We start from the raw sequence: 26,867 nt of genomic DNA, 5'->3' as shown, positions 1-26,867 counted from the left end.
AAACTGGTCCTGTCGACCTTTTCCTGGGAAGCATAAAATTCATTTTTCTCTATTTTCAATGCTCTGCTCACATACCTTCGCCAAACATAAAGACGTATTTTTTTAAGTGATATCATTTAGTCGCCGTGCACTGTATAGTAAGATCCAATCGTGACATATGGCTTAGAACTTTTTACATCAGCTAATATTTTCGTATTCAATTGGATTCATTGCGGACTCAAAAGAGCTGCTGCATTGTAGAATTAAACAGCTGACTTAAGGCGATTTTTGATATTAACCTTGAACCAATTGACATCGCTTACAGCGCAGGTTGTAACCGCCACAGCCATCGATGAATATTTAAAGTAAATAATAATAATTTTATATTGACACAGTTGGTACAGCCAAAGTGGTAGCACACATTTTTACTCAGTGATTGTGGGTTTATCGCTCAGATCTCTGTTAAGTGGTTTTGGGCTTTCATTGTTACGCGGGTATTTTTAGAGAACGCAGCGTATTTTTGACTGAGTGAGTGTTAAGGCAACATTTATTATTTTACTTAGGCGGTACATAAAAAAGTTTCATTCAGTGATGAAAATATCTGCAAAAATAGAAGAAATATAAAATATAAAATATAAAATAAAAAATAAAAAATATCAAATATAAAATACAAAATATAAAATATAAAATATAAAATATAAAATATAAATCATACAATATAAAATATTTTATTTACAATTTGTTTCATTTAAAATAATATATGTTTATATAAAAAAAGGCTGCAAATACAAATAATTAAATATACCAAAACATAGATATAAAATATAGTTGAAAGCCATAGTAGTGATTTAGTTTTTTAAGTGGAACAATTATTTGTAATTATTGCTCTTTTGATAAATAATTGAATTAAAAATATATATAAAATTTAGTACGCAGTAGAAGCGTTGAATAACTTGACCTCTATGTTTTAAATTTCGCGTTTTGCAAAGTGATTTATTTTATAAAAGCTGTATGCAAGCAGATGTCCGAAAACACAGATGTGGGCAAAAAGTAAGGTGAATTTGGTTGTAAAATGAAAAATCTTTATTTTTTCTTGTAAATCAATTTCATCCCCTTCCAAATAATCTCCTCTCGATGAAATACACTTATGCCAACGACTTTTCCAATCCCCGAAACATGCCAAATAGTCCATTTCCGGTATAGCCATCAGCACCTTCTTCGGTTCAGCTTTTATCTCCTCAATCGACTCGAAACGCGTTCCCCGGAGTGGTCTCTTGAGTTTTGGGAATAGCCAGAAGTCACACGGAGCCAAATCAGGCGAATACGGTAGTTGCGGAACGATATGCGTGGAATTTTTGGCGAAATGGTCACGAAGAACGAGTGCAGTGTGAGACGGTGATTATCATGATGCAAAAACCAAGAGTTGTTGGCCAATAATTCTGGTCTTTTTAGACGAACTGCTTCACGTAAACGACGCATAACGCTCAAATAATATTCCTTATTAACAGTTTGGCCAGGTGGAAGGAATTCATAGTGCACCACACCACGAAAATCGAAAAAAACTGTCATCATGACCTTTATTTTTGAACGACTTTGACGTGCTCTTTTCGGTCTGGCCTCGCGTTTAGCACGATATTCGCTTGATTGGTCGGTTGTTTCAGGGTCGTAAGCGTAAATCCAAGTCTCATTTCCCGTAATGATGCATTTGAGCTTATCCTGATAGTCTGAAAGCATTGTTTCACACACATAAACGCGACGACTTTTTTCCAAGAAATTGAGAGTTTTCGGTACCAAACGAGATTTGACTTTTCGTAGGCCCAAATGGCCTTTCAAAATGGTTTTCACAGATCCTTCTGATATTCCGATCATATCAGTAAGGTCTTTAACAGTCAACCGACGATTTTTGAGCACTAACTCCTTCACTTTATTGACGTGTTGGTCATCTGTTGACGTCGATGGTCGTCCGGAGCGCTCCAAGTCATCAACACGTTCTCGACCCTCTTTGAAGACTTCATACCACATTTTTCTGGGACATGGTCGAATCACCAAATGCCTTCTGCAACATGCTAAACGTTTCCGCAGCCGAAATTTCATTCCGCAAACAAAATTTGATGGCACTTCTCTACTCAATCAAATCAGACATTGTAAAAATCGTTGGTCGTTTGGTAAACACGAGCGTAAATATATTACTGATAATGACATTCACATGAAAGTTGGCCCAGATGTTATTAACAGTGCTGCCAACTCATAAAAAAAATAACTAGAACGAAATTTTAATCCCGCGAAGTTTGACAAATAAATTCTCCTTACTTTTTGCCCACAGTAGTAGAACTTTTCGTTACTTTTACTTCATCAAATTATTTTTTTTATGGTTGAGGTTTCTTTGGCAATGTTAAATATATGGATTTTAGCCGATCTTATAGACATTGCCCAGTATTGTAAATATGTATAACTGAAAACGTGCGAAATAAATTACTGTTTTTTTCATTTATGAGTTTTAAGTTAATATATACTTCTACTGGTATGTCGTCTAGACGGGTGGCTTTATTGTCTTTTGAGCGCTTGATAGCATCTTTCACATCGTCTATTGTTATTGGTAAGCCAGAGATATAATTTTGTGATAAATTATGTAATGTCATGTTGTCATGGAATAAGTAGCACATTTGCTTCCCATATTTGTTTTTTTCGCTTGATATCGTTCTTAACGTTGATTGTTGTAATTTTCCTTCGATGACCGCCACATGATTCCTTTAGTTTTGAAAAAACATTACATTCTTTGTATATTTTGTATTCAGAAGGTTTGCGCATAATTTTCCATAGTTTGCAGAAATATGTCGCTAATGATATTATTTTCGTGTTCCCTCAAGTGCTACATACACTTGTGATTTGAAGATGTAAGTCTGTGGTCTCGGTGGTGGAGCATATTTCTCATCGAATCCTCGGTGGAGAGAATTCACAAGGTATGGCCAACATGAGACCGTCAAACGTCTCTCAGCAATTTTGAAGGAAACAGCTGATGTGCTGGTGTAACATAGGATATGACAGTGGTTTTTTTTACGACAGAGGTCGGCAAAACTGTGTCTTTGATACAAGAAAAAATCAACGCAGGCAATCCTAATATTATTTCGCTGCGGTTGAACCATAAATGACTAGAAGTGAAACTCTCTCATTTTGAATGAGAGCGCGCCCATGAGCTCGTTTCAAAACTTGGCAGCATTCACACATTATGGGATTTTGAACAGCTGATGGACGAAATGGCGCACTGCCAGAGAAACCGCGCCAAAAATAACTAACGAAAGCAGTTCATTTTTGCTTAATGAAAAAATGACGCGATTAAATATTTGTGAGTATGTGTCCTAAAATTAATTCAATTGAAACGTAATTATTTAAATTGAAGGGAGTTTAAGAATTTCCCAAAGCCTCTTATATCCTTTTCGACCTCTACTTTTAACTATTTTTATGTACATAATGTAATTTTATTGAAAACTGTGAGTTGGTTTATGTAAATGTGTATATACGTAAATATTCTATGGTCGAAAAGGGTAGGTAAGGGAATTGAATTTGAGTTTGAGATATTTTACAAAAGTTAAAGGTAATCTGCTTTAACTTATTCTGTTCGTTGTGTGAGAATTTTTTTTTTACCCTTTTTCTGTGTTATATTAAAAAATCACAATATGTCATGTATTTAGTTATAACTTATATTTTTCGTGTTCATTACTTTATTATTATTAAATTACTTTTGTATTTCAGTTTTAAATAATTTAATTTACATATAAATTTTTAAATTTTTTGCTTATTTATGTACATATTTCATACGGATTGTGCTTATTTTTAGTATATGTAGGTGTATACGAGTGATATAAGGCTATTGGGCATTCGCACACTAAATACCAACCTCACTGGTGGTGTGGAAACTAAAAATTCCCAATTTTTGTTTAAAAAATGCCCAACTCATGTTTCTACCGGTGTAGCGAATGTTATAAAAAATACACATTTTTCAGCGCTCTCACGAGAAAAAGAGTTTCACATCTAGACATCTTTGCTCTGAACAACGACTGATTGGAAGAGCGTAAGAATACGTATGAAATGAACGGGTACACCTGCTGTCGAGTTCACCAAGATTTAGCAGCAGATGTTACTCTCACAATTTTTCTTCGGATGGCCGAACCTTATAATCCATCATTTTTGCATTGAGGAATTCTGTACTTCAGTGTTTAAAGAATCAAACCAACTTTGTTTAACAAGTGCAGAAACTAATTCCAATACCCAAAATTATATATTTCCCTTACGGTCTATTGTTTATAAATTTAACGATTTGTAATAAATGCTGAATTTAAACTTTTAATTAATTATTAAATTAAATGAAAATATGTGAAAATAAATAAGCTGTTTTCATTGAACTTTTTTTAATGTAAAAGAATAAATTTGATTAGGGGCCTTTAAAACAGGAAATATTAATTTATTTTACTAAATGGAAAGTAATTTGTATTGCTTTGTAATAATATCTTGTTTTGCAAATTTAATATTAAAATTAATTTTTATTTTTATTTATTTGAATTAATTTTAATTTTAATATTTTTTCAAAAATAAAAAATTTAGTTAAATGTATTTAAATAATATCAATAATTTTTAAATATTATTATTTAAATTATTTATTTAATTTTACCTTTTTTTTATTAAACTTTTGTTTTAGTTACCTGTAAATATGATTTTCGCCTGCACTCGCACTAAAAATTTACTCTCTCGGATAATTTTAATTCCTGTAAAATATTCTGTAGAATGCAACCAATTTGTTGCAACTTTTGTTTTCATTTAATTACCGGAACAGCAAAACTTTTAAGCTACAAAATATTTATCTCAACTGAGCACAGCAGTTTTCTAGTTCTAAAAGTACCATAGAAATACAGCAAAGCCAGTTCGTTATATAAAAGGCGACCGTCAAAGAGATCAAAGATGAGAAAAGCGAGAGAAACAGTTCCGTTCTTAGGGATCATATTCGCAGTGCGTAATGGCCTTCTAATAATAATAGGGATCATATACATACATATATGACAATCTGCGTAACAATGCCCTCAGTGTGTAGAGATTTATTCTTGCTGTGTTATGTGAAACTGCGCGCTTTGAGATAAAAAATGCATTGAATCTCTGTTTGAAAGAGTTTTCAGATGACCATTGACGCTTTGGTTTTATATGAAAGTGCATGCGATATGTATTTTTGATTTTTCTACTTACTTTATCAAATTTTTGGAATGTATTTATTCACAATTAAATATTTATTACTCCAATTAAAAGCAAGTCTAACCAAAATCAATTGCCAACCTCAATAATTGTTTCATTTGTATTTACTTATATGCACATTTAGATACACATTTGGAGAAACTTTTTAAAATGCTCTATCAACTGAAACACCAACTAGGGATTCGACCCCTTTTCATACTTCTAACAACACTTGTGGTAGTAACGTGCGCCAAGGAGGTAGGTAAGAACTGCGCTAACTAAATCAACGTATTTATATATGTAAAAGCTGTTGTTACTTCTGACTTCTTTAAAATTTCAGAGAATATGCCACCGGAAAAATCATTTGAATCAGACTTAGTTTTAAGCCGCTCTGGATTTTACGTGCTGTGGACAAAGCTGGTGGTCACTGCTACTGGGGATCAACGACAGTCGGTTGTGTCAAAGAATTTTGAAGTGGTGAAAGTGCCCACTAGGGAGGATATTTTTTCACTTAGCACTGAGCGTCAAAGGTTACTGAATATCGCAGCTAAAGGTATGAAATTGGATATATCATAAAAATATGAAATTTAGTATAGTACTTTAGGCCAGTTTGTTGACCGAGTTGAGAAACCGTCTAGAACTCGATTTAGTGCTAAAAATAGATTTATTTATAATACGGCTCCGTTTACAGCGCGACAAAAGTTTTCCGATTTTTTCATAAAAATAGTCAAATTTGTGTTTGTAAGCCTCGAATGTAGGCTGCTGACAATGCATTGAATTTTGAATTTACGGAGCGCTTTTAAATTTTTATTTTTAATATAATACATTTTTTTTTTTTGAATTTATTAATTCTACGGTATGAGCATTGTTTCGCTAGAACAAAAAACTAAAATAAGGTTCGATAGACCCTTTTATGCTGATTACAAATGAAATTAAAAATCGGTAAGATGTCGAAAACTACTTGACCTTAGTAAATTATTGAAAAGATAACCAAATACTTTTCTTTTGATGTCCAAACTTTATACGCTTTTATGAGGTTTTTATAAAAATATGAAAACATTTACATAAAATGATTTGTTTTTCGAAACTTTGCAATATTAACGCAATATAAACATATACATACACATAAGTATATCTGTGGCAATATATTGCGTTGGGGAATAAGCTAGTAGCGTTTTTATCGCAGACTTTTGTTTAAACAAAAAATAATTATTATATCAATAAATTAATCAATTATGTATATATTCACCACTACTATTCACAACCTCTTCGCCCCTGTCGTCCAATTTGTTGATGCCGTTCCGCCAAAAATCGTCTGGTCTGGTGTCAAAGACCTTTGCAAATCATTTTCGTGCTGTAGACTCACCTAAGACCCCATTAGTACGTCGCAAATGTGCAGGACTGCTTCAGCAGATTTTTGACCACGATGAAAAGAAAAGAAGAGCAGGTATCGAAAATGTTGATTTTTGGCTCCTGGGTATTCCATTTCTAGCTCTCAAAACTAATAAAAATTAAACAACTCAAAAAAAAAATATATATAATTAACATAGCTTTGTAGAGCAGAAAGAATTAATCGATAAATACTTACCTTTTTCCCAACAGATAACAAATCGTTGTAAGCGTCCATACCAATTTTAAGCCTTTACTCAATAAACTCTCAGCTAATTCTTTACTTGTGAAGTAATTGTCCATAGTTACATTACGGCTAGTACCATGGAAAGGTTCGCATAGCTCCTCAACAACTTTTTTGAAACAGTCCTTCGATTCTCATCTTTACCCGTATATGAAATGCCGGGAAGAGGATATGCATTAGCACTGTCGCATAACCATCAAATCTTAATTCCATATTTATCCGGTTTAGATGGTATATACTGAAAAAATGGACATCTAATACGGCAAGGTCGCAACTGTTCATCAACAACAATGTTCCCCGTGGGCACATAATACTTTCCAAAGTTGTGATTAACTTTATCCCAAACAGAGCGTATAGGTGCTAACTTATCCGTTTGACGGCGGATACTTCGGGTAGACTTATTGTCAAAGCGTAAAAATCTTAAAAGTTCCTCAAAACGTTTAGCGCTCATAGCGGCTTTAAAAATCGTTATTTCATACAACTTGTCCCAAAATAACAGCTTTAATTATTTGATTTCATGTGGCCAGCTATGATTAAAAGTCCTATAAAAGCAAGGAGTTCATCTCTAGGGGAATGGTTCCTTCTCTGTCTACCACGTGCCACAATTTTCCTAATTTTGAGTCACTGCAGATCCTTCTTCATTCGTATACCTTATAATTTCATCACAAGCTTCATCGTTTATGAAGAGTTTGAAGCAATCAAGTACGTCTGATAAAGTTGCACCTGTATGAATAAATTCCGTTTTGTGCTCAGCTCTGCTGGTATAATTATTACTTACCTGGAGGTAAAGCAACTGCATCAACCTTTCCTTTGAGGATATTCGTTCATCTAATTTTAGATGAAGGTAGTGGAGACTTGCTCACAATAGTAGAATCTTTACCAACGTAGAATTTGTTTTCGTTGTCTTCCATATCTGCATTTTCGTTTTCATCCGAAATCTCATCTTCTTCTTCAGATGCTTCAGTCATCTGGTCTACTTCGGAATCATTATAATCATCATTGTTGTCACTGACTTCACCATCAGACCCATCTTCCGCTTCCCAATGTTCCAAAATATCCTCCAACTCCAAAACATTCAACCGTTTTTTAGTCAGCGTAAAATAAAATTTTGCCAGTTATATAACAACGTATTTATACAAATGAGAAACAACAGACTAAAAGTATACACGTGGGCATAATCAGCAAAACTAACTATAAAGAATTTGAATATGTATATTTCTTCATCTGTTCAAAAATACAGTGCCTACTGCGAATTTTTGCATTCAATGGACTCAAATTTTGCAACAGTTCAAAAATGCAGTCCCTACTATAACTTTCTTCATTTTACGAATTCAAATTTTCATGTTATTTAAAAATGATAGGCCTACTATGCGAAGAGTGAGTCCCTCAGGCTCACTTTAGGACTTACGTTACAGTTTTGTAGGATTGCAAAATAATGGTAAAAATACGTACACAATCCAAAAAATTATAAATACGTCATAAAAATTATAATCAGTTGGAAGAATACCCAAAATTTCAAATCAAAATATTATTTGGTGCGGGATAAATTAATACTTAACCCTTTCGGTACGGAAAGCCGCTAACGGAAATACAAATTACTTTATATGTTTAATAGTTGCAATGTTGTATTCGGCTAAAAAAGGGCAGTGGGAGGGGCTGGGACATATATGTCCCCCCAGTATTTTTATGGACGCATTTCACTATCATCCTCCGTGCTTCTTTCATCAGTAGATAACACCTCACTGTCAGAAGCCTCATAGTTATCATAACTGCCGCCCGAAAAGTCATCTTCCTCATTAGATGACTCCAAAATGCTAGCAATTGCATCCTTATCAAGCACTTTAGGCATTATGCGTCTGTCCAAAAGTAACAATAAGAGTTTATAAATAAAAATACCAGTCTAACGGTTAGGCGCGATAGAAGTGAAACCTTCCGTAAAACAAACTGAGAGAGAATAAGACGAAAGCAGCATTAGAAGCGGGATAATTATAGGTTCATTATAATATTGCTATAAAGTTCATATTTTATTCATCCTCAATGTTTTCAATTTCAACAAATGATACGAGTGGCTTATGATAGATAAAATATGATACAAATGCTTTGGTTTCGATGTTGTCAACATATCTTTGAAATACCGCGTCAATGGTTGTTTTTGATCGTGTTGTCGATTCAGTGCGATTGTTACACATTTTTAAATTGAATGTTGTATTGAGAACGTCAATTAAAGGAATCGCTGTGTCCAATGCAAAATTTACGTTAAAATCGCCACTTAAAATCATTGGAACTTTATTGTAATCTTTTCTAAGTATCCGCGATACTTCTGGTGTATACTTTATTAAATTTTCGTGAATGAATTCCGTGATGCTATTTATTGATTTTTTTTTCTGTCGATATTCACGACACTTTTCTGCATTATTTTTCGGCATAATTGCGGTAAATATTTAAAAATGAAAATATTTACGAATATAAAAATACACACGCGGTTGCTATTATGAGCGTCCCCAGCAAAACCTGCGTGACCGAAACTCTAACACAATTACATTTTTTTGAATGTTACAAACACATATGCAGGCAGGTTTTGCTGGGGCGTGACCGAAACTCTAACCCAATTACATTTTTTTGAATGTTACAAACACATATGCACGCAGGTTTTGCTGGGGCGTGACCGAAACTCTAACACAATTACACATATGCACTCGTATTTGTTTGAAAATCGACTTTTTTTTTTGGTTCTCCGTCACCTTTGGAAAATGTGTAAACAGTAAGCAAACTTTATTCAAATATTTTCCCTCATTTTTGCATCAGTAAAATTAAACAAACGCCGTAGCCGAATGGGTTGGTGCGTGACTACTATTCAGAATTCACAGAGAGAACGTCAGTTCGAATCTCGGTGAAAACACCAAAATTAAGGAAAACTATTTTTCTAATAGCGCTCACCCCTCAGCAGGCAATGGCAAAACATCGAGTGTATTTCTGCCATGAAAAAAAGCTCCTCATAAACATATCATAAAATAAAATAAAATAACTGTATAAAAAAATTTTTTTTCTTGTGATTCGAACCAAGAATTTTGGATCGGAAGCTCACATTGCTAGCCGCTCGGCTATCGCGCCATGCTGTCGGCGCTGGCCTAAAAGTTATTTAGTTCGTCGCTACGTTTATATGTAATATTCGTAGCCAAGAGTGTCGCGTTTTTCGTTTCACTTTTTCTCAAATCACTCCCAACGATTCTAAAGAAGTTTTCACTTCAAAAACAGTTTTAAATTATTCCAATAAATATCCAAGAAAAAGCATATTTGATCCTGACTGGGACACTTTGAGCCCGACAAGAATACTGATGGGAAACATACGTCCCACCAGGATAAAAATGCCAGTAATTTTTTATATAACACAAAAACTTATACTTATATTACTTACCTCAATATAATAATAGAGCACTAGCACAATAAATAAATATATTTTCAGTAAACTTTGAAGATAAGAAACCACGAAAAATCGCAAAAAAACCTACCACTTGCAAAATTCGCGTCCACTTTTGCGTTTGTTTTTTGACTAATGAACACGTGTTTAGCATTTAACTTCAAATAACGCAAGGAAATACCGTTAAGAATGGCATTAACTACGAAATGGTATAAATAAAGCCCATTAAATTCGCTTAATTTCCAGGCTAGGTATCTTCAAACATGTGCCGGGACATATAAGTCCTGTTCGGACCGAAAGGGTTAAATTTCAAAGTGAGACTGAAAGGCTCACTTTAGGAGATAAGAGTTAAAAAAAACTTCTTAAGAAAATATTTCACTCTAACAAACTTGACTGTTCAATTTGGGTTGAAAAGTATGCTTAAATAAATTCAAAATGGCACCTATTCACTGCATTACCGGACACTTTCCAGTGCTTTACGATTTTTCTCTAATTAAGTAGCAGCTCAGACAAACTCGCAGATAGCCTGCATAGCAATAGGAAATAGAAAAACTGGCCAATAAAAAATTAATTAATTTATACTTTTTTTCACCTACAGCTGAATTGGAGAATAGTTTAATTTGCGCTATATTCACATTCCTAAAGATTTTGCTGATTTTGGATGTTCTCATACTGATTGGTGTGGTGTTCGCAATAATTCTCGGCGGTTTTCGGAATTCGGAGGAGTCAGCTACGGACCAAATAGTTAAGGTGTAATGATGAATTCGTCTTTATTGCAAATTTTATATTAAAAAAAATTTCAAAATGGAATTAAGAAAAAAAGTTGTTTAATATTATTCAGTCATTGGCACTGACATGTGGTAAGTATAAAGAAAACAAAAAGTATTGTTAAGAAATTTTGTTTCCCTCAAATTTATTATTTTTATGTACTACCCGTTCAAAATTTTGCTATTATAGGTTTTATGGGTTAAGTTTTAATACCCAACTTTCATGCAAGTACTTTGCAGTGACTACGAACCCCATTAATGCTTTATGAGTGTATAGACAAAGCGGGTGTTTTTTAAGAGTTTGTAATGCCTTTTTTTATTAGAGTCTGGTAGATAATTTCATGACATTTTTTTTTGAAAATTTTTAGAGTCTGGTAAATAATTTCATGACATTTTTTTTTCCTTGTTCACTCCACTCGGGAGCATAGGGCCTCGACAAGACTCAGTCTTGCGTTGGTTTCGCTATTCTACTTGATTTCTGACTGGGTACGTGATCATCCTGCTGCTACCAGTCCTAAGTAGTGGGAATTCCCACCTGTTTCTGAATATATGAATATGAATATTCGGCCCATAGTCCATTCGTTTTGCCCAATTGTTGGCTACATTTTCTAACAAATTCTAGCGTCAATGGTGGCTTGAATATTGGGGTTGAGTGCTTCAAGAGTTGCTGGTTTGTCGGCAAAAATCAATGGCTAAGCTTTATTATTATTATTATATTGGGTTGGGAGATAACTTCATTGGGTTTTTATATTTTCTTTTATTTTACTACGATTTGTTTGCTCATTTTGCTCTATAAAACTATGTTAATTGCATTTTTGAGTTACTTAATTTTTAGTTTTGAGAGCTAGAAAAGGCATACCGAAGAGACAAAAACCAACATTTTCGTTGCTCTTCGTTGCTTTTAATTGAGGCCAAAATGCTACCAAAGCAGCCCGAAACATTTGCAATATGTATGGGGAAGGTGTCATAGGTGAGTCTACAGCACAGAAATGGGTTGCAAAGTTTAAAAATGGCGACTTTGGCGTCGATGACACGTGGAAGGTTTTCTGAATTCGATGAAGAACGCCACAAATCACTTTTACAGGAGAACGGTCCCCAACCCGACGTGAATTTTCAGAAAAAATGAACTGCAATCATAAAACGATTCTCAATCACCTTCATTCAATGGGCTGTACCGAAAATATGGGAGCCTGAGTGCCTCACTAGCTCAACGAAAAAATACAAAGAAACTCGTATTTAAATTACTTCTCAGCATCTCGCCCGCCATCGAGCAGCAAGCGGTCATAAACAACAGTGCTTTTTGTACCGAATCGTCACGGGGGATGAGAAATGGTATCCATACATCAAAATGAAGCACAGAAATGAGTGGATGGCTCCAGGAGATACACCAAAGTCGAGAGTCAAGTCGGATCTTCATACAAAAAAGATACGTATTTGGTAGAACTAGGAGGCTAAGGTGCTCTGGGATATGCTAAAAACGAATGCCACGGTCAACAGTGAGCTCTAAATTGCTGAGCTATCGATGGTATATAGCCTTAAAATGCCTGCAGAAGAGGGACCTGGACGCAGGTACCTGTTGTGTCTTCGGACATAAACGCGGCTCTACCCAGAAGTTATACTTTTGTGGTCCCAGGGTAGAATTAGTCGAAGTGGAGGAAAGTTATAGTATTCATGCCATACGTACCATTGGTGTGACGGCACTTCTGAGATGTTTCTTAAATTTAGATTTCAACCTCCTTCCAAAAAAACAAAATGCTCAGCTACACCGCGTGAATGAAGCTATTCGATTAAGAGGACCTGATCGACATGGTCAAACTATAATCCTCTAGACAACTCCAGACCCATGTTGCACAAGTCGTCAAAGCCGCACTCCAAGGGCTTGAATGGGAGGTCCTTCAGCATCCGTCGTACTTTGCGGACCAATTACCATCTTTTCCGCTCCCTGTCAAACGTCTTTAAAAACTGGCTCAACAGATTTTTTGCCACCAGATGAGGCGAATTTTGGTGGAACGGCATCAACAAATTGGTGGAGAAATGGAAAGCGATTGTAAACAGAAACGGCGAATATATAATTGATTTGTTTTTTGTTTAAATAAAAGTCGTCGGTAAAAATGCTACGACCTTATTTCCCAACCGATTAACTGTACATGTCTGTATGCTTGTGATGTTTGCAAAGCTTTATGGCTTTTCTGATTGGGACAGATTGGTGGATTATGGAATTATGCCTGGATGGGTGATTACAATAAAAAAAATCTTTCCAACAATATCTCTGGTTTGTGTTACCATTTTAAGTTCTCGAGCTCTTGAAAAACACCGCATACAAGGTGGCGGAAAGATTTTTAATTCTTGCAAATGGCGTTGTATGTCATTCATTCAAACAGATAAGGAATGGAGCCCAAAAAAGTCAAAGTAAAGATTTACATTACTCAAAGTAATTTTTTTATTTAATAAAAAAGTTATTGAAAAACATTGAATGAATAATTTTGCGCCACGTACTACGCATCCATTGTCATCACATCCTCATATATCTAACCACTATTGCATACCATTGCCTAAAGTCCATCCATTAATATTTTATATTGCAACAACTAAAACAAAACAAAATTTCAGAATTACTCGTATTACTAAGCACATAAATAAATAAAAATTCAAATTTATTTACATGCAAACGTACGCAAGCAACACAAAGTTAGTACATAATTGGCTCAGTCAGACGAGAACAGGCACAGAGCTAATGCAACATGCACGACTGTCCATTTGTGGATGCTACAATTTCATTATATTGTCAACGTTGTGGTATTGTTAGCCGGTCTAGTAATTTTCACAAACCGAAAATGGCTATTTTCATTAGGCTCACAAACTGGTTAATCCCCACTCACAGGCGAGTATGCAATTTATGAATGATTTTAAGCAAACACACAACAGGTCAGTTGATAGCGAATATGCAAATAGCAGAGACCTCAATAGGTTAAGTACTACATTCGGAATTGTGACGTTATTGTAGTAATTTCAGGGGCTAACCGATGCGGCAGATTGGGTGATCAAACTGGTTGTGGTTCTTTTGGCATACGAGTATGTGAGGCAGTGCTCACCACAACATAACCACGTCCATGGGCGTAACGTGCGCACATATTCACATACATAAATAGTTCCATTTGCTTATGCATACACCCAACTCTGCTTTTACACGGTAGATACCTTACTTAGAAATGCGAGCAAAAAAGAAAAATCGTGTGAAAAAATACATGCAACGAATGGTGAATTTGCAAATAAAATCATATGAGATGAAAAGTCTGCAAATATTTTCCCATAAAAAAGAAGTAATAATGACAGCCACATTATGTTTGGTATTCATAACACAGAAGCTATGCATTTTTTTACAAAAGATTGAAATTAGTGTGCAGTGAAAACTCAATCCAGAAGTACAAAACATATAAGAATTCAAATTAGAATTAGGAAAAAAATCAATTTCACAATTATACATCGCTACTTGTTGAAAATCGTGCACATTTATTACGGGCCACACGAAAAACGCTATCAACAGTTGTTGTTATTGCTGTAGCAGCATAAACATTCCCCATACATACAGGGTTACCCATATTCGAAGGACCCATTTTTTTTAATCAAAGAAAACCACAATTTTTTTTATATTCACGATAATAATCATTTTTTTTGGTTCAAGTAGATTTGCTGACATCACTTCTTGAATGTGATATCTCTCCAATGGTCGCCTTGAGCCTGTACGGCGTATTGTGCCCGTTTTGCAGTATTTTCCACAGTTTTAGCTAACATTTCGGCTGGAATAGCGGCTATTTCCTCACGGATGTAGTTCTTGAGCTCTTCTATGGTCTTTGGCTTATTAATATAAACCTTTGATTTTAAAAATCCCCACAAGAAGAAGTCAGGTGGCGTTAAATCGGGCGAACCCGGGGCCAGTCAAAATCGCTATTTTTCGACATCAAACGACGAGGAAACAATTTCTACAAAAATTCGATTGTGGGCGAGCTGTGTGTGGTGGAGCGCCGTCTTGTTGAAACCTGAACTGCCTCATACGCTTTCGACGAATAATTGGCATCACAAAAGTGGTTATTATATCGCGATAACGCTTCTAATTGAAGGTAACAGCTTGACCATCTTCATGTTCGAAGAAAAACGGCCCAATAATCGTTTTCGCACTAACGCCGCACCAAACAGTGACTTTTTCGTCGGAAAGAGGAACCTTTTGAATTTCGTGAGGATTTTCAGTGGCGTAAATACGGCAATTTTGCTTGTTTACCGACCCATTCAATAAGATGGACATGATGATTTTGTTTCAAAACTGCTCGTCATCTTCAGCCATTTCGATGACTCTTTTGGCCCATTCCAATCGAAGAGGCTTGTCCGCAGGCAACAATCTTTCCGCCAATTGAATCTTATACGGGAATAAAAGCAAATCAATGCGGATAATTCGTTTTAAAGTGGTCCGAGCAATGCCCAACTGCTAAGAACGGCGATTTTGGGATGTCCTTGGCGACGTCTCAACGCTGGCCCGTACAAGAGCAATATTCTCATCCGATCGCCTTGGTCGGTTTCGATTTGGCCTCTTTGGATTAGAAAGAGCATCACCAGTCGAAAACCTTTCGTACGAATGCTTAATGGTCTTCTTAGAAGGCGCACTTTTCACATTATTTAATTTTTTATACGCACGTTGAGTTTTCACAATTGACTTCTTTTGTTGAATGTAAATTTTAACAATTTGGGAGCGCTCGCGTGGAGTGTAATGTTCCCTGGTAAAAATCTGCTTGGACTGACGTTTCCAACGCGGTATGTCATTAAGCGATCTGACGTCTCTGTCAAAAGATACAGGGTTGCCAGATGGGTCCGCCGAATATGGGCAACCCTGTATATGGGGAATGCTGCTGAAGTGACAGTCCTTGGCCCGATATAAATCCGGGTCGTTTCGGTTACGTAGAACCGACTGTTGTGGGAACAGCTATCAACAGTAGATATGTCAGATACTACGTCAGATATGTCCAGCCCATCTGACGAGTTTTATTCAGATTATTAACAGCTTTTGTTGGCTTTTTCGTTGCAACAAAGTCTGTTATTAGCCATTGTTTTTTGTTTTCTCGAGTTTTTTATACAAGGTGGCTGATATTTCCTGAGATGATGATGGTTAGGTCTTCAGATAAGTACCTAACTTTGGTCCTTCGTTTCTCATTTGAAATAAAGTCCTGTTAACTACCGGAGTCCACAGTAAAGGAGAGAGTACACCTCTTTGTGCTGTGCCTCTATTAGCTCGCCGATAAATGACTAAAGAGCCCCATTCTGTGACCACTCTGCGACAATTCAATAGGTTACCCATCCAGTTTTGTGTACCCAAAACCTACACCGTCAATCAGTGCCTCCTTCGAAACATTGTTGAAAGCTCGAGATATGTCAAATAGGACTCCATTCGCGTACTCACTGTAATGCATTTCCCTTTCTATCTGCAGTACTACTTTATGTAGAGCCGTTTCAGTGGACCTACCTTACACCTAAGCGTATTAATCTTCAGATATTAGGTGAGGTGATATCATTTCCTTAGCAAGAGAATCCCACAGTCTTTAAATTGAAATTTATCATTCTATCGGAATTGAAAATTGTCATTCTATATTTGCAAATGGCGTCGTACGTCTACCATCTTTGACACTTGTGAACTAGACAGCTGCAGTATACAAACATACAACCAATCGAGCTCGGTACTCCTCAGGGAGGGGTCCTCTCACCTGGATTTTGGCAGTGAACTTCTTGCTGCTGACCCTAAAGAAAGGGGGCAATAGCGGTACGGGCAAGCATCCCAGCACGCTCATGGATATTATGCGCTCTAACACGGCCACGCTAAGTAGCTGGGCAGAGAGTAGAGGGCTCGGAATAAACCCCAATAAAACTAAACTAACTCTCTTTATAAGGAAACATAGACTGGCCACATTCTGCGAGGTGTGAAAGTTCTTTTGAAAGAATATTAAATACTTAGGATCCATATTAGACAGGAATCTTACGTGGAAATCTAATTTTGATAATTGGGTTCTAAAGACCAGCATGGCATTGCACACAAGCAAGAAAGCGATTGGAATCAAAAGGGGGTTAACACCTCGTATCACACGCTGGCTCTACACTTCGGTAGTTCGACCTATTTTGCTATATGATATACTTGTGTGGTGGCTATCAGCAGTTAAAGTTAAAGACCAATGCTGAGCAAAGTCCAGAACTGCATTTTTACACATCACCGTCACTTTAAGGACCACTCCTAATAAAGCGCTCGAGGTGCTAGTCAACTTACCTACTCTAAATCTGGTAGGAAAGCAAGTGATCGTCGCAATGGAAGACCAGGGAGTTCGACCACACTTCTATGCTACACACCATGATTAGTTATAACCAAGAAATCGACTGCTCTTTCCCAAAACCCACCTTCGTGAAGAGCTTGACTAGTAACCGTCAAAAAAGAGTGGCAAACACATAGACCATGGAAAAGAAGGATGGATCCAAACTAGGAAATAAAGTAGGCTATGGAGGTTTTTCAAGAGATAGAGATAACTGGGTACCCTAACTCACTCGCCGGAACAAAAACTACGAAAAATATCTTCTCGGACAGCCAGGCGGCCATCAAGTCAATGAAGGCAGTTATTACTACATAAGATCAAAAGTTACTGCGGAATGCCTGACAAGTTTGAATGATATTAGCATCGTCTTCTAGGTCAGTCTTATGGGTTCCGGGTTATTGGTATATTGACGGAAATTGCAAGCCCGATGAGCTAGCCAAAGGGTACTAATCTACTCGATCCAAAATCAAGAACATTTATGGTACTTATTAATATATTTATTGCGTCCACTTATGCGTATATGAGAGGAGTAGTGAGTATGGCTTTTCGAACAGAGTGAGGTGCACGACATACTGTACATGTATATGCAGTGCCAAATAACTAGCATTCAAAGTGCGATACGATAAAATTTATACATATGTATAGGTGCTAGCTTTTCACTCCCGAGCTTCCCTTTGATGGTTAGTTGTTCCAGAGCAAGGAAGGGCTCGGGACCTATTAGAGGCGAGACCACAGCTTCTCTCGCCAATAAGCCTGCTATTTCCTTCTCAATTATACTCATGTGTCCTGGGACTTAAATTAGCAGAATGCAATTGTGCATTCTTAGTAGATTAAGTTCGTCGATACACTCAAAGACCAGTGAGAATTTGATCTCACAAAACGATATTGTCATGAGTGCCGCCTGGCTGTCACTCTGACTCGCAATTCGCGTATTCGTGAAATTTCTGGCACATAAATAAATGACATATATCTCCGCTTGGAAGGTGCCTGGAAAAGTGCCTATCGGTACAGAGCGCTTGATTCTGGGACTGTAGATTCCAGCGCCAATGCCTTCTGGGGTCTACAAGCTATCTGTGTACCAGCGCATAGAATAGTACCCATCGCCTCATTAACTTGTTAGATGTGCACTTTTCAGTTTTTTCCACTTGATTCGCGCATTTCCCGCTCAAGTGATTTTAACCAAGTTTAATAAAGCGCGCCAGTGGTTTCTTTGTCATGCTAACCGGCGCCAGTTGCACACACCAAGTGAACCCAAGTCTAATCTTTCCAATGCAGAGCAGACTTTCCTCTTTCCAGTTACCTCCAGCTGGTACCGCATCGAATACTTTTAGAGCAGGAGCGCTCATATCCATACGGACGACATGACTCAGCCAATGATCTTTCTTCGACGCTGGATCTTTATTCGTTGCTCTATGTCTGTGTCGTCGTGAAGCTGATACAACTCATTGTTCCATGACCTGTGATCCGCCGAATCTTTCTCGCAAACACTCCAAGTGTCGCTTCATCGGATGTTGTCATCGTCCACGCTTCTGCGCTATACGTTAGGACGGGCATGATGAGAGTCTAGTGGAGTGTTATTTTCGTTCGTCGAGAGAGGACTTTACTACTCAATTGCCTACTTAGTCCAAAGTAGCACTTGTAGGCAAGAGAGATTCTACGTTGGATTTCAAGGCTGACATTGTTATCGGTGTTAATACTGGTTCCTAAATAAACGTAGTCTTCTACAACCTCGCAATCATAACTGTCAACAGTGACGTGGTTGCCCATATGCGTGTGTGCCGACTGCTGGCTTCAAAACAAGACGTACGTCGTTTTGTCCATTCGATTCCATCCCAAATCACTTTACAGCGCCGGAAGTGCAGTGAATAGACCCAACTTACATTATTTTTGTACATAATTTTTGACCTAAATTGAGCTGTCAAATTTTTTAGAGCGACCTTTGAATGTGAAACGAGTTTGCTATGCATACTAATCGTACAGCAAGGCCAAAAAATTGCAATGCTAAATACCTGTAGTTCAAAAGCCACCACAAAATTTAATATATACGTAAATATATTTAAGCGTGAAAGCAAACAAATTCAAATTTGATATGAAATGAGTTCGCTCAGTTTAACTGCTGCCACCAGTGGAGTATTAGTTAGGCAATAAAATTTAGACGAACGTGCACACAGCTAAATATATGAAATAAAATATTTCGGAAAAAATCATCCACTCAGTGGCGCCGCAGTTCAAATTTGGGAGAATTAATAATCCTAATAGAATTTTTTATTAATTCGGTTAGTAGTATTTTTTTTAGTTATTAATGTTAATTAAAGTTATTAATGTTAGTTATTAATTAATTATTAAGATAAATATTAAAATGCAAATCAACTAGGAATTGGTTGCAAATATTTTGTTCTAATCCTTTACGGTCGCATGTCACCTCACAGCCACTCAGGTCGCATGTCTGCTCTCTCTAAAAAAACAACTGGTTTACAAAAAAACAGGCGAATTAAATACACAAAGGACTGAAGCAAATATTTTATTAAATAACCATTCGCTCCATTCAAAAGAAAAGTATTTTTTATTTTTTACAAATCTTATGAAAGTTTCTATACTAAATTTATTCTCCAGAGTCGTGTGGATTTATCAAAAAAATAGCGTCAGCCAAAATCAATATTGCATCAAAAAGCTACCACAAACACTAAACTGTTAAGTAAGCGACAGAAACGCACACACACATAAACACACACACTCACACGTGAGTGCTAATATGCGTCCCTTTAATCTTGCTGACATCTCTTTTATACCTACGCGCACTTGTGCACAAGGATATTATAATTTTGCTCACATAACGGTTTTATGTAACAGCAAAAAAGAAGTGAGACAGTTATAGAAATATACAAGGTGACGCAAAATTAGTCATTCAATTTTGTTTTTGAATAACTTTTTTGATAAATAAAAAGCAAATGATTTTAAGTGATGGAAATTTTTAGTTCACATGTGGCAGCTCACAAGTGTCAAATATGATTGATGTACAACGCCATTTGCAAAAATGAGGAATCTTCCGAGAGGGTGATTAATTTTGCGCCATCTTTTATTTATGCCCAAACTACTAAAAGCAGTAGTCTGTCACTTCACCTATTCGTCTGTCCATGTCCATCGAACGAAAATTAATATATTTACTTGAAATCCATCTCAGACATCGGTGTCTCCTTGACCATCTTTAAAGGGAAATTGCACAATTACTGGATTGGCAGGAGGAGAGTCTCCACGGACATAGGTATCTCTGTTTTCACCGACGGATCCAAGATGGAATCTGGAGTTAGAGCGGGCGTTTTCTCTAAATCAGCCAGTATTTCAGTTTTCATTAAACTGCGTAAAAAACTTGTAGTGTTTTTCACGCAGAGGTCTTTGCGCTCCAGCAGACATGCAAAATGCTTAGGGATCACTTTCGGAAGGGAAACATAAATATCTTTTCAAATAATCAAGCTGCGACCAAGGCGACAAGACGTCGCCATGTTGTAGCTTTCTTCCGGTCAACTCCTGTTAGGAGGAGCTCAAACGTCTGAACGTGCAGTAAACATTTCTCTAATACGGGTTCCAGGGCAGAGGAACATAGAGTGAAATTGAGCTTGCAAAGAAGGGATCGACAGAATCAGTTTCAGTTGCCCCGATCTTAAACATCGGTGTCCCATTGACAGCGAGGAAGGAGTCGACATAACCGGTTTCAGTTGTCTCGATATTAGACATCGGTATCCCATTGACAGCCAGGCAGTAGTCGACAGAACCGGTTTCAGTTGTCCGCATTTCAAACATCGGTGTGCCATTGATCGTCTTTAAAGGGGAACTGCACAAGTTTTTTCTTAAAAAATCGCAAGACAGTTGCAGTTGCTACCTTATCTCGTGTGCTACCTCAAAAACATTTTGGCCTCAGTACGAGAGAAGCGGGGCGCTTAAAATACTGAAGATCCCCGCCATTCAATTCATTGCCGGAACTCATGCGGTGAAACTTGGACTTCCGTACAATCCACATTGATGAAGCTGCGGTGATTCGGCAAAGAAAAAGATTCCAAATGTGCGGGTCTGGCGGATAAGCGCTTGAGGTGCCTTACTGTGCCTCTTGAGTATAGCCTGAAACGGTTCTCCGGCTTAGATTATTTTTCTCTCTTCCGCTAGATCAACAGCAATGAATGGCTGTGGAACGTTTTTCATCGTTTAAGTTTTATAATCGTTTATAGGTAGAGGTCTACTTGGTCTTGCCATAAGCTCCGTGACAAATTTTACAATGCAGGCGGTGAGAACAAATTCGCGAAAAAAAGTTCCGTTATTTTTGCTTTTGTTCGTATGCATTGACTACTCAGAAATTATACTCATTTTCGTGGCAAATTTCGCTTGTGATCAGTGGAGTGGAGAGCTAAGAAAAATCCCATCCCAGTGGTAAAAGCGCAAGTGAGATTTACGAGTTAATATTTCAAGAATGTTTGCTTACCGCACGATCAATCGATTTTCCTAAACGTCTGAAGTGACAGATAAAAAAAGAAGTGGTACTCCTCGCGTCTTTCGAACCAGTCCAGACATAAAAGGCGTTCGAGAAATAGTTCGCGGAAATTTCCTTGGAAAGCAGAAAATCATGTCCAGTGCAATAAATGTATCCCCCAGGGCCATGACAAGCCTAATTAGAGCTGATCTCAACATAAAAGTCTTCCGTCGATCAAAAAAGTCTTGCGGTATTTTTATTGAATTTTCAATTGTTCATAAAATTGGTTATAATAATGCGATTTAAGTCAAATATGCGCCGTTTTGTTCGATGACGAGTTCCCAACGAGATGCCAACTTCATAATGCCCCTCTTATAAAAGCTCGCTTCCCTATTGTCAAAAAACTCGGAGAGCCAATTTTCACAGGACTCTCTTGTGGACAACTTCCGACTACTAAGCTCGTTTGCCGTGGACAGAAATAGGTGGTAATCACTTGGTGCGAGATCCGGACTATACGGTGGATGCAAAAGAACCTCCCATCCGAGCTCCCGGAGCTTCTGGCGCGTCACCAAAGATGTGTGTGGCCTGGCGTTGTCCTAATGGAAGACAATTCGGCCTCTGTTGATCAAAGATGGCCTCTTCTGCATGAGTGCTGCATTCAAGCGGTCCAGTTGTTGGCAGTACAGGTCCGAATTGAGCGTTTGGCCATAGGGGAGCAGCTTATAGTGGATGATTCCCTGCCAATCCCACCAAACACACAGAAGAACCTTCCTGGCCGTCAATCCAGGCTTGGCCACCGTCAGGGCAGCTTTATCGCTTTTCGACCATGACCGTTTGCGCTTCACGTTGTCGTAAGTGACCCACTTTTCATTGCCAGTCAACATCCGCTTCAAAAACGGGTCGATTTTGTTGCGATTCAGAAGCGATTCGCATACATCCATACGGGCAAAAATGTTTTTTTGCGTCAAGTCGTGTGGCACCCATACATCGAGCTTCTTTTTGAATCCAAGCTTCTTCAAATGGTTTATAACGGTTTGATGACTCATGCCCAGCTCTTGGCCGATGCTACGGCTGCTACTATGCCGGTCTCTTTCGATCAATTCAGCGATTTTATCGCAATTTTCGACGACAGGCCTTCCGGACCGTGGCGCATCTTCGAACGAAAACGTTGAAACCATCGTAGTGCCGTGGAAATGGAAACTATATCGGGTCCATAAACTGCACAAATTTTATTGGCAGCATGAGATGCATTTTTGCCTTTATCGTAGTAGTACTGTAAAATATGCCGTATTTTCTCTTTATTTTGCTCCATGTTTGCGACGCTATAACTCACGAACGACTAAAAGCAAACAACAATTAATCAAACACATGTTAGCACGTGAAAAGAGCTTTCCAAAAAGCTCTAGCGTGAACCGATGCGACGAATACAACTAGAACTACGCGCTTGCAAAGACAAGCTTGCGGAAATACCGCAAGACTTGTTTGACAACCTTATATTTTAGCAACGCGCTTGAAGTATTATAAATTACACTCAACAGATGCAGGCAGTTTCTTCAGTGGCACGCGGTCAACGGCCATGAAAATATTCTTTACACAGATGATAAAATTTTCACCATTGACGAAGTTTTTAATAAGCAAAACGACAGAATCTATGCTAAAACTTCTAAAGAGGCAACAATTGTTGTTCCAATGGTTCAGCGAGGCCACTATCCAACCTCCGTAATGGTTTGGTGGGGAGTGCCTTGTGAAGGTCGCATGAAAATCGACTTTTTATAAAAATTTGCGGCACCCCAAATTAAATTTTACTAAAATGTGCGCGCATCTATATCGAGTTTAGTAGCTCTACCTTACTTGTTTATTGACACTTTGTGTTTACACAACTGGCTGCTCCTAAATCCTTCGCCTTTAGTTTGCTTTGCAAATACTATTCTATTTTTTGGCGAGGACACAATTCAAGTTACGCCAAAAGTGCAACCAAAAGTATCAGTGGAAAATTTTCAAATATTGAAAATCCGCAAATAATCCGCAAACATATGATATCTGTATGTATGTGTGTACGTATGTATGTAACCACACGTAAAACGTGCAGAGAGCACACAAGGATCGTAGGTATGTAACCGCATGTGTTGCGCAAAAAGGATACTTCCAACAGTTATTTTAGTTGAAAAAAAAAAAATTAAATTTGCAAAAACAGGTTGAAGACTGACAAAACGCTACCTGGATCTAAGTATGTAAGTATGTGCGAGGTGTACATTTTTGTAAAGGTATGTATGTTTTTATGTAGATGCTCCAACCGCATTTAGTATGCAGAGCATGTTTTGTGGCTGCCACTTTCCAGCATCTACAGTAACGGACACTGAAAACCGAACACTCACAAATAACATCCAATTTTCACTGTATTTTTTCACACCTGAACCTGTGTCAAAATTGGTTTTGTAAGGCTGACATATAACTGCTTAGTCCTGCCATAAGTTCTGCTACAAATTAAGTCCGTTATAGATAAGAAATTATTATACTTGTATGAGGAAGTTAATTTTATTTAGTCATGTAAATATCGAAAAAAATCCATTCAAAATGGTCATCATTTGCTTTTTTACAAGTATTCAAACGATTGAATGGCTGAATGGCCTAGCATGGTTTCCATGGATATTGACTTCGCTCCTAGAACCAAAGATTGTTTGAGACTCTCCAAATTTATGTGAGGTCATCGACAGGACATATTCTCGATATTCTGATAACCAACTGTAGTCCAATGGACTTAGATCTGAACTTCCAGACGGCCGATTTGCTGCGTCTATGAACCCAGAAATATTGATTTTTAGCCACTTCTGCGTGCTTTTTGCCTTGTGAGCTGGAGCGGAATCTTGCTGCAAGTCTCAACGCTCTACATTGAGGAGAGTACTGCTCAACTGCTTCACCACGCCTTCTAAGACATCCCCCGTGGTACACTTTTTCTCAGATCTTAACCTCTTTTTCGGAGAAATGTACCGCCTTCAAAAGATACTCTCCACCAAACCATTACGAGGACTGGATGGTGGCCACGCTGAACCCTTGGAACAACCTTTTTTGCGTTTTTAGAAGTTTTAGCATAGATTTTGTTGTTTTGCTTATTAAAAACTTCGTCAACAGTGGACATTTTCTCATCTATAAAGGGAATATTTTCATAGTCATTGATCGCGCGCCACTGAAAAAACTGCTTGCAACTGTCGAGTCTAATTTTGTTCAAGTGCGTTGCCAAAAGATGACCAGTTGACCGACGGAAGGAGTTCATGTGGAGCTCATCTGTAATTAGTCTTGTCAGGGATCTGGTGGATACATTAATTTCCCTGGACAGGATATTCTGCTTTCTAAGGGAATTTCAGCGAACTCTTTCTCGAACGGCTGTTATGTTTGCACTGGTACGAACCACACAAGGACGACCACTGCTTTTTCTGTCTGTCACTTCAGACGATTGATCTTACCGGACGATCAAAACATTCTCGAAATATTAAAATTAATATATTTTTTTAAGAAAGTGTAAAAAGCTTTCAACCTGCGTTATGACCTTAGAAAAAAAAAATGAATCCGTACACTAGAAGATGAAATGGTGCCGAATCATATTGAAAGATGATAACGTCTACTTGTGAGTAGAGAATTTTCATTCAAGTTATATTCTTCATTCTTATTCGTATTCTTATTCTTATTCTCTTCACTTTTTTAACTATTACCAAACTCGCATTCTAACGATAAAAGGTGCTCGCCTGTGAACTAAGTGGGTAAAAATATTTCAAATTCCATTAAAATTCGATGTAATTGACTAGTAAAGAACTTAAGTCTACATACAGCAGCATATTTTCTTATTTCCTAGAAGTTAAACAAAATTGAAAAACTGGGTAAGCTCTCTCTGCATTATTTGGTTCCGTGCCTCAGTCAACTCTTTTATCAATTATATTACTATACTTTATCGATTTTTTGTGGGATTTATATGTTTTCCTTGCACTCTTTGTGGAGCATAGGGCATCAACAATTCCAAATCGCCAGTGAGTACGGTTTTGTGCTATCACAAGCCAAGTGTTGCCATTTCGGATTCAATTGATCTTCGTCAGATTATACGAAGTGTTCCAACTGAACGTCTTGCTTGTCCGAACGGGTTCCACCTTAGTGCTTGTGTGTGACCAATCCATTGCCATTTCCTTATCCGCACATCACAGGCAATCTCGACCTGATTGGTAGTCCTAAACAACTCGAAGTTACTTATTTTATGGAGCCAGAAGAATCGTGGTATGCATCGAAGGCAGCAGTTGATGAAAATTTGAAGGCGTTTAGTGATTGTCGCTATAACCTTCCAAGTAAAGCACCCAAATAGCGACACAGATTCAACGCATGCCTTGAATATTTTCAGTTTCGCACAGACGCTTATGCTTTTGTTCTGTCACAGAGGCGCGAGACTGCCAAATGCAGACTTCGTTTTGCACACTCTTTGTTCAACAACTATGACAGAGCCTCCACTTGCGCCGACAATACTCGCGAGGTAGCAATACTTCCTCACGCTCTCGAACCGCTGCTCATCTACGTCCAATGACTTAGACGTGGTGCTGTTGAGATGCAAGGTTTTATTGTGGTTGATTTTAAGTCCAGTCGAACGAAGATTAAGATCAGAAAGCTTGGTTCATTCAATGCCACGTCAATCACCAACAGGCAAAGTAGAGGCCATGATATCTTCGATAACCAAAAGAAAAATAATTGGGTAGAGGAAACACCCTTGCCGCACTCCACTCTCTATTCGAAAAGACTCTGACAACGCAACTTTGTGGAGCATCCGGCAATTTGCGCCGCGATAGCTTTTCTTAATACGAGCTATCAGTTTTTCTGGGATACCTCTTCTCCGCAGAGTTAAGTCCCAAACATGATCTATCGAATTTAAATCCAGACACTGCGGCGGTGTACTTAGTTGTATGGGTGCGTAATATAAGAGCCATTCTTTGGCAACTAGTGCAGTATGCTTATGATCATTGTCTTGTTGGAAAACCCAACCTTGCTCAAGGCCCAAGCATCCTACTGATGGATTCAAATA

The 26,867-nt window shown here is 37.6% G+C and overlaps 1 protein-coding gene across 1 annotated transcript; it reads left to right on the top strand.

Moving 5' to 3' along the window:
- The first annotated feature begins 479 nt into the window (after positions 1 to 479).
- Positions 480 to 11,003, top strand: LOC129240681 (uncharacterized). Its single transcript, XM_054876618.1, has 4 exons — positions 480 to 507; positions 5,342 to 5,458; positions 5,537 to 5,749; positions 10,846 to 11,003. Exons 2-4 carry the CDS (start codon positions 5,368 to 5,370, stop codon positions 11,001 to 11,003), a joined length of 462 nt encoding a protein of 153 aa, XP_054732593.1. The 5' UTR covers positions 480 to 507; positions 5,342 to 5,367.
- The last annotated feature ends 15,864 nt before the right edge of the window (positions 11,004 to 26,867 follow it).

This window comes from Anastrepha obliqua, chromosome 3 (assembly GCF_027943255.1).
Source record: "Anastrepha obliqua isolate idAnaObli1 chromosome 3, idAnaObli1_1.0, whole genome shotgun sequence".
Taxonomy (NCBI): Eukaryota; Metazoa; Arthropoda; class Insecta; order Diptera; family Tephritidae; genus Anastrepha; species Anastrepha obliqua.
This window is presented reverse-complemented; position numbering and strand designations above follow the sequence as displayed.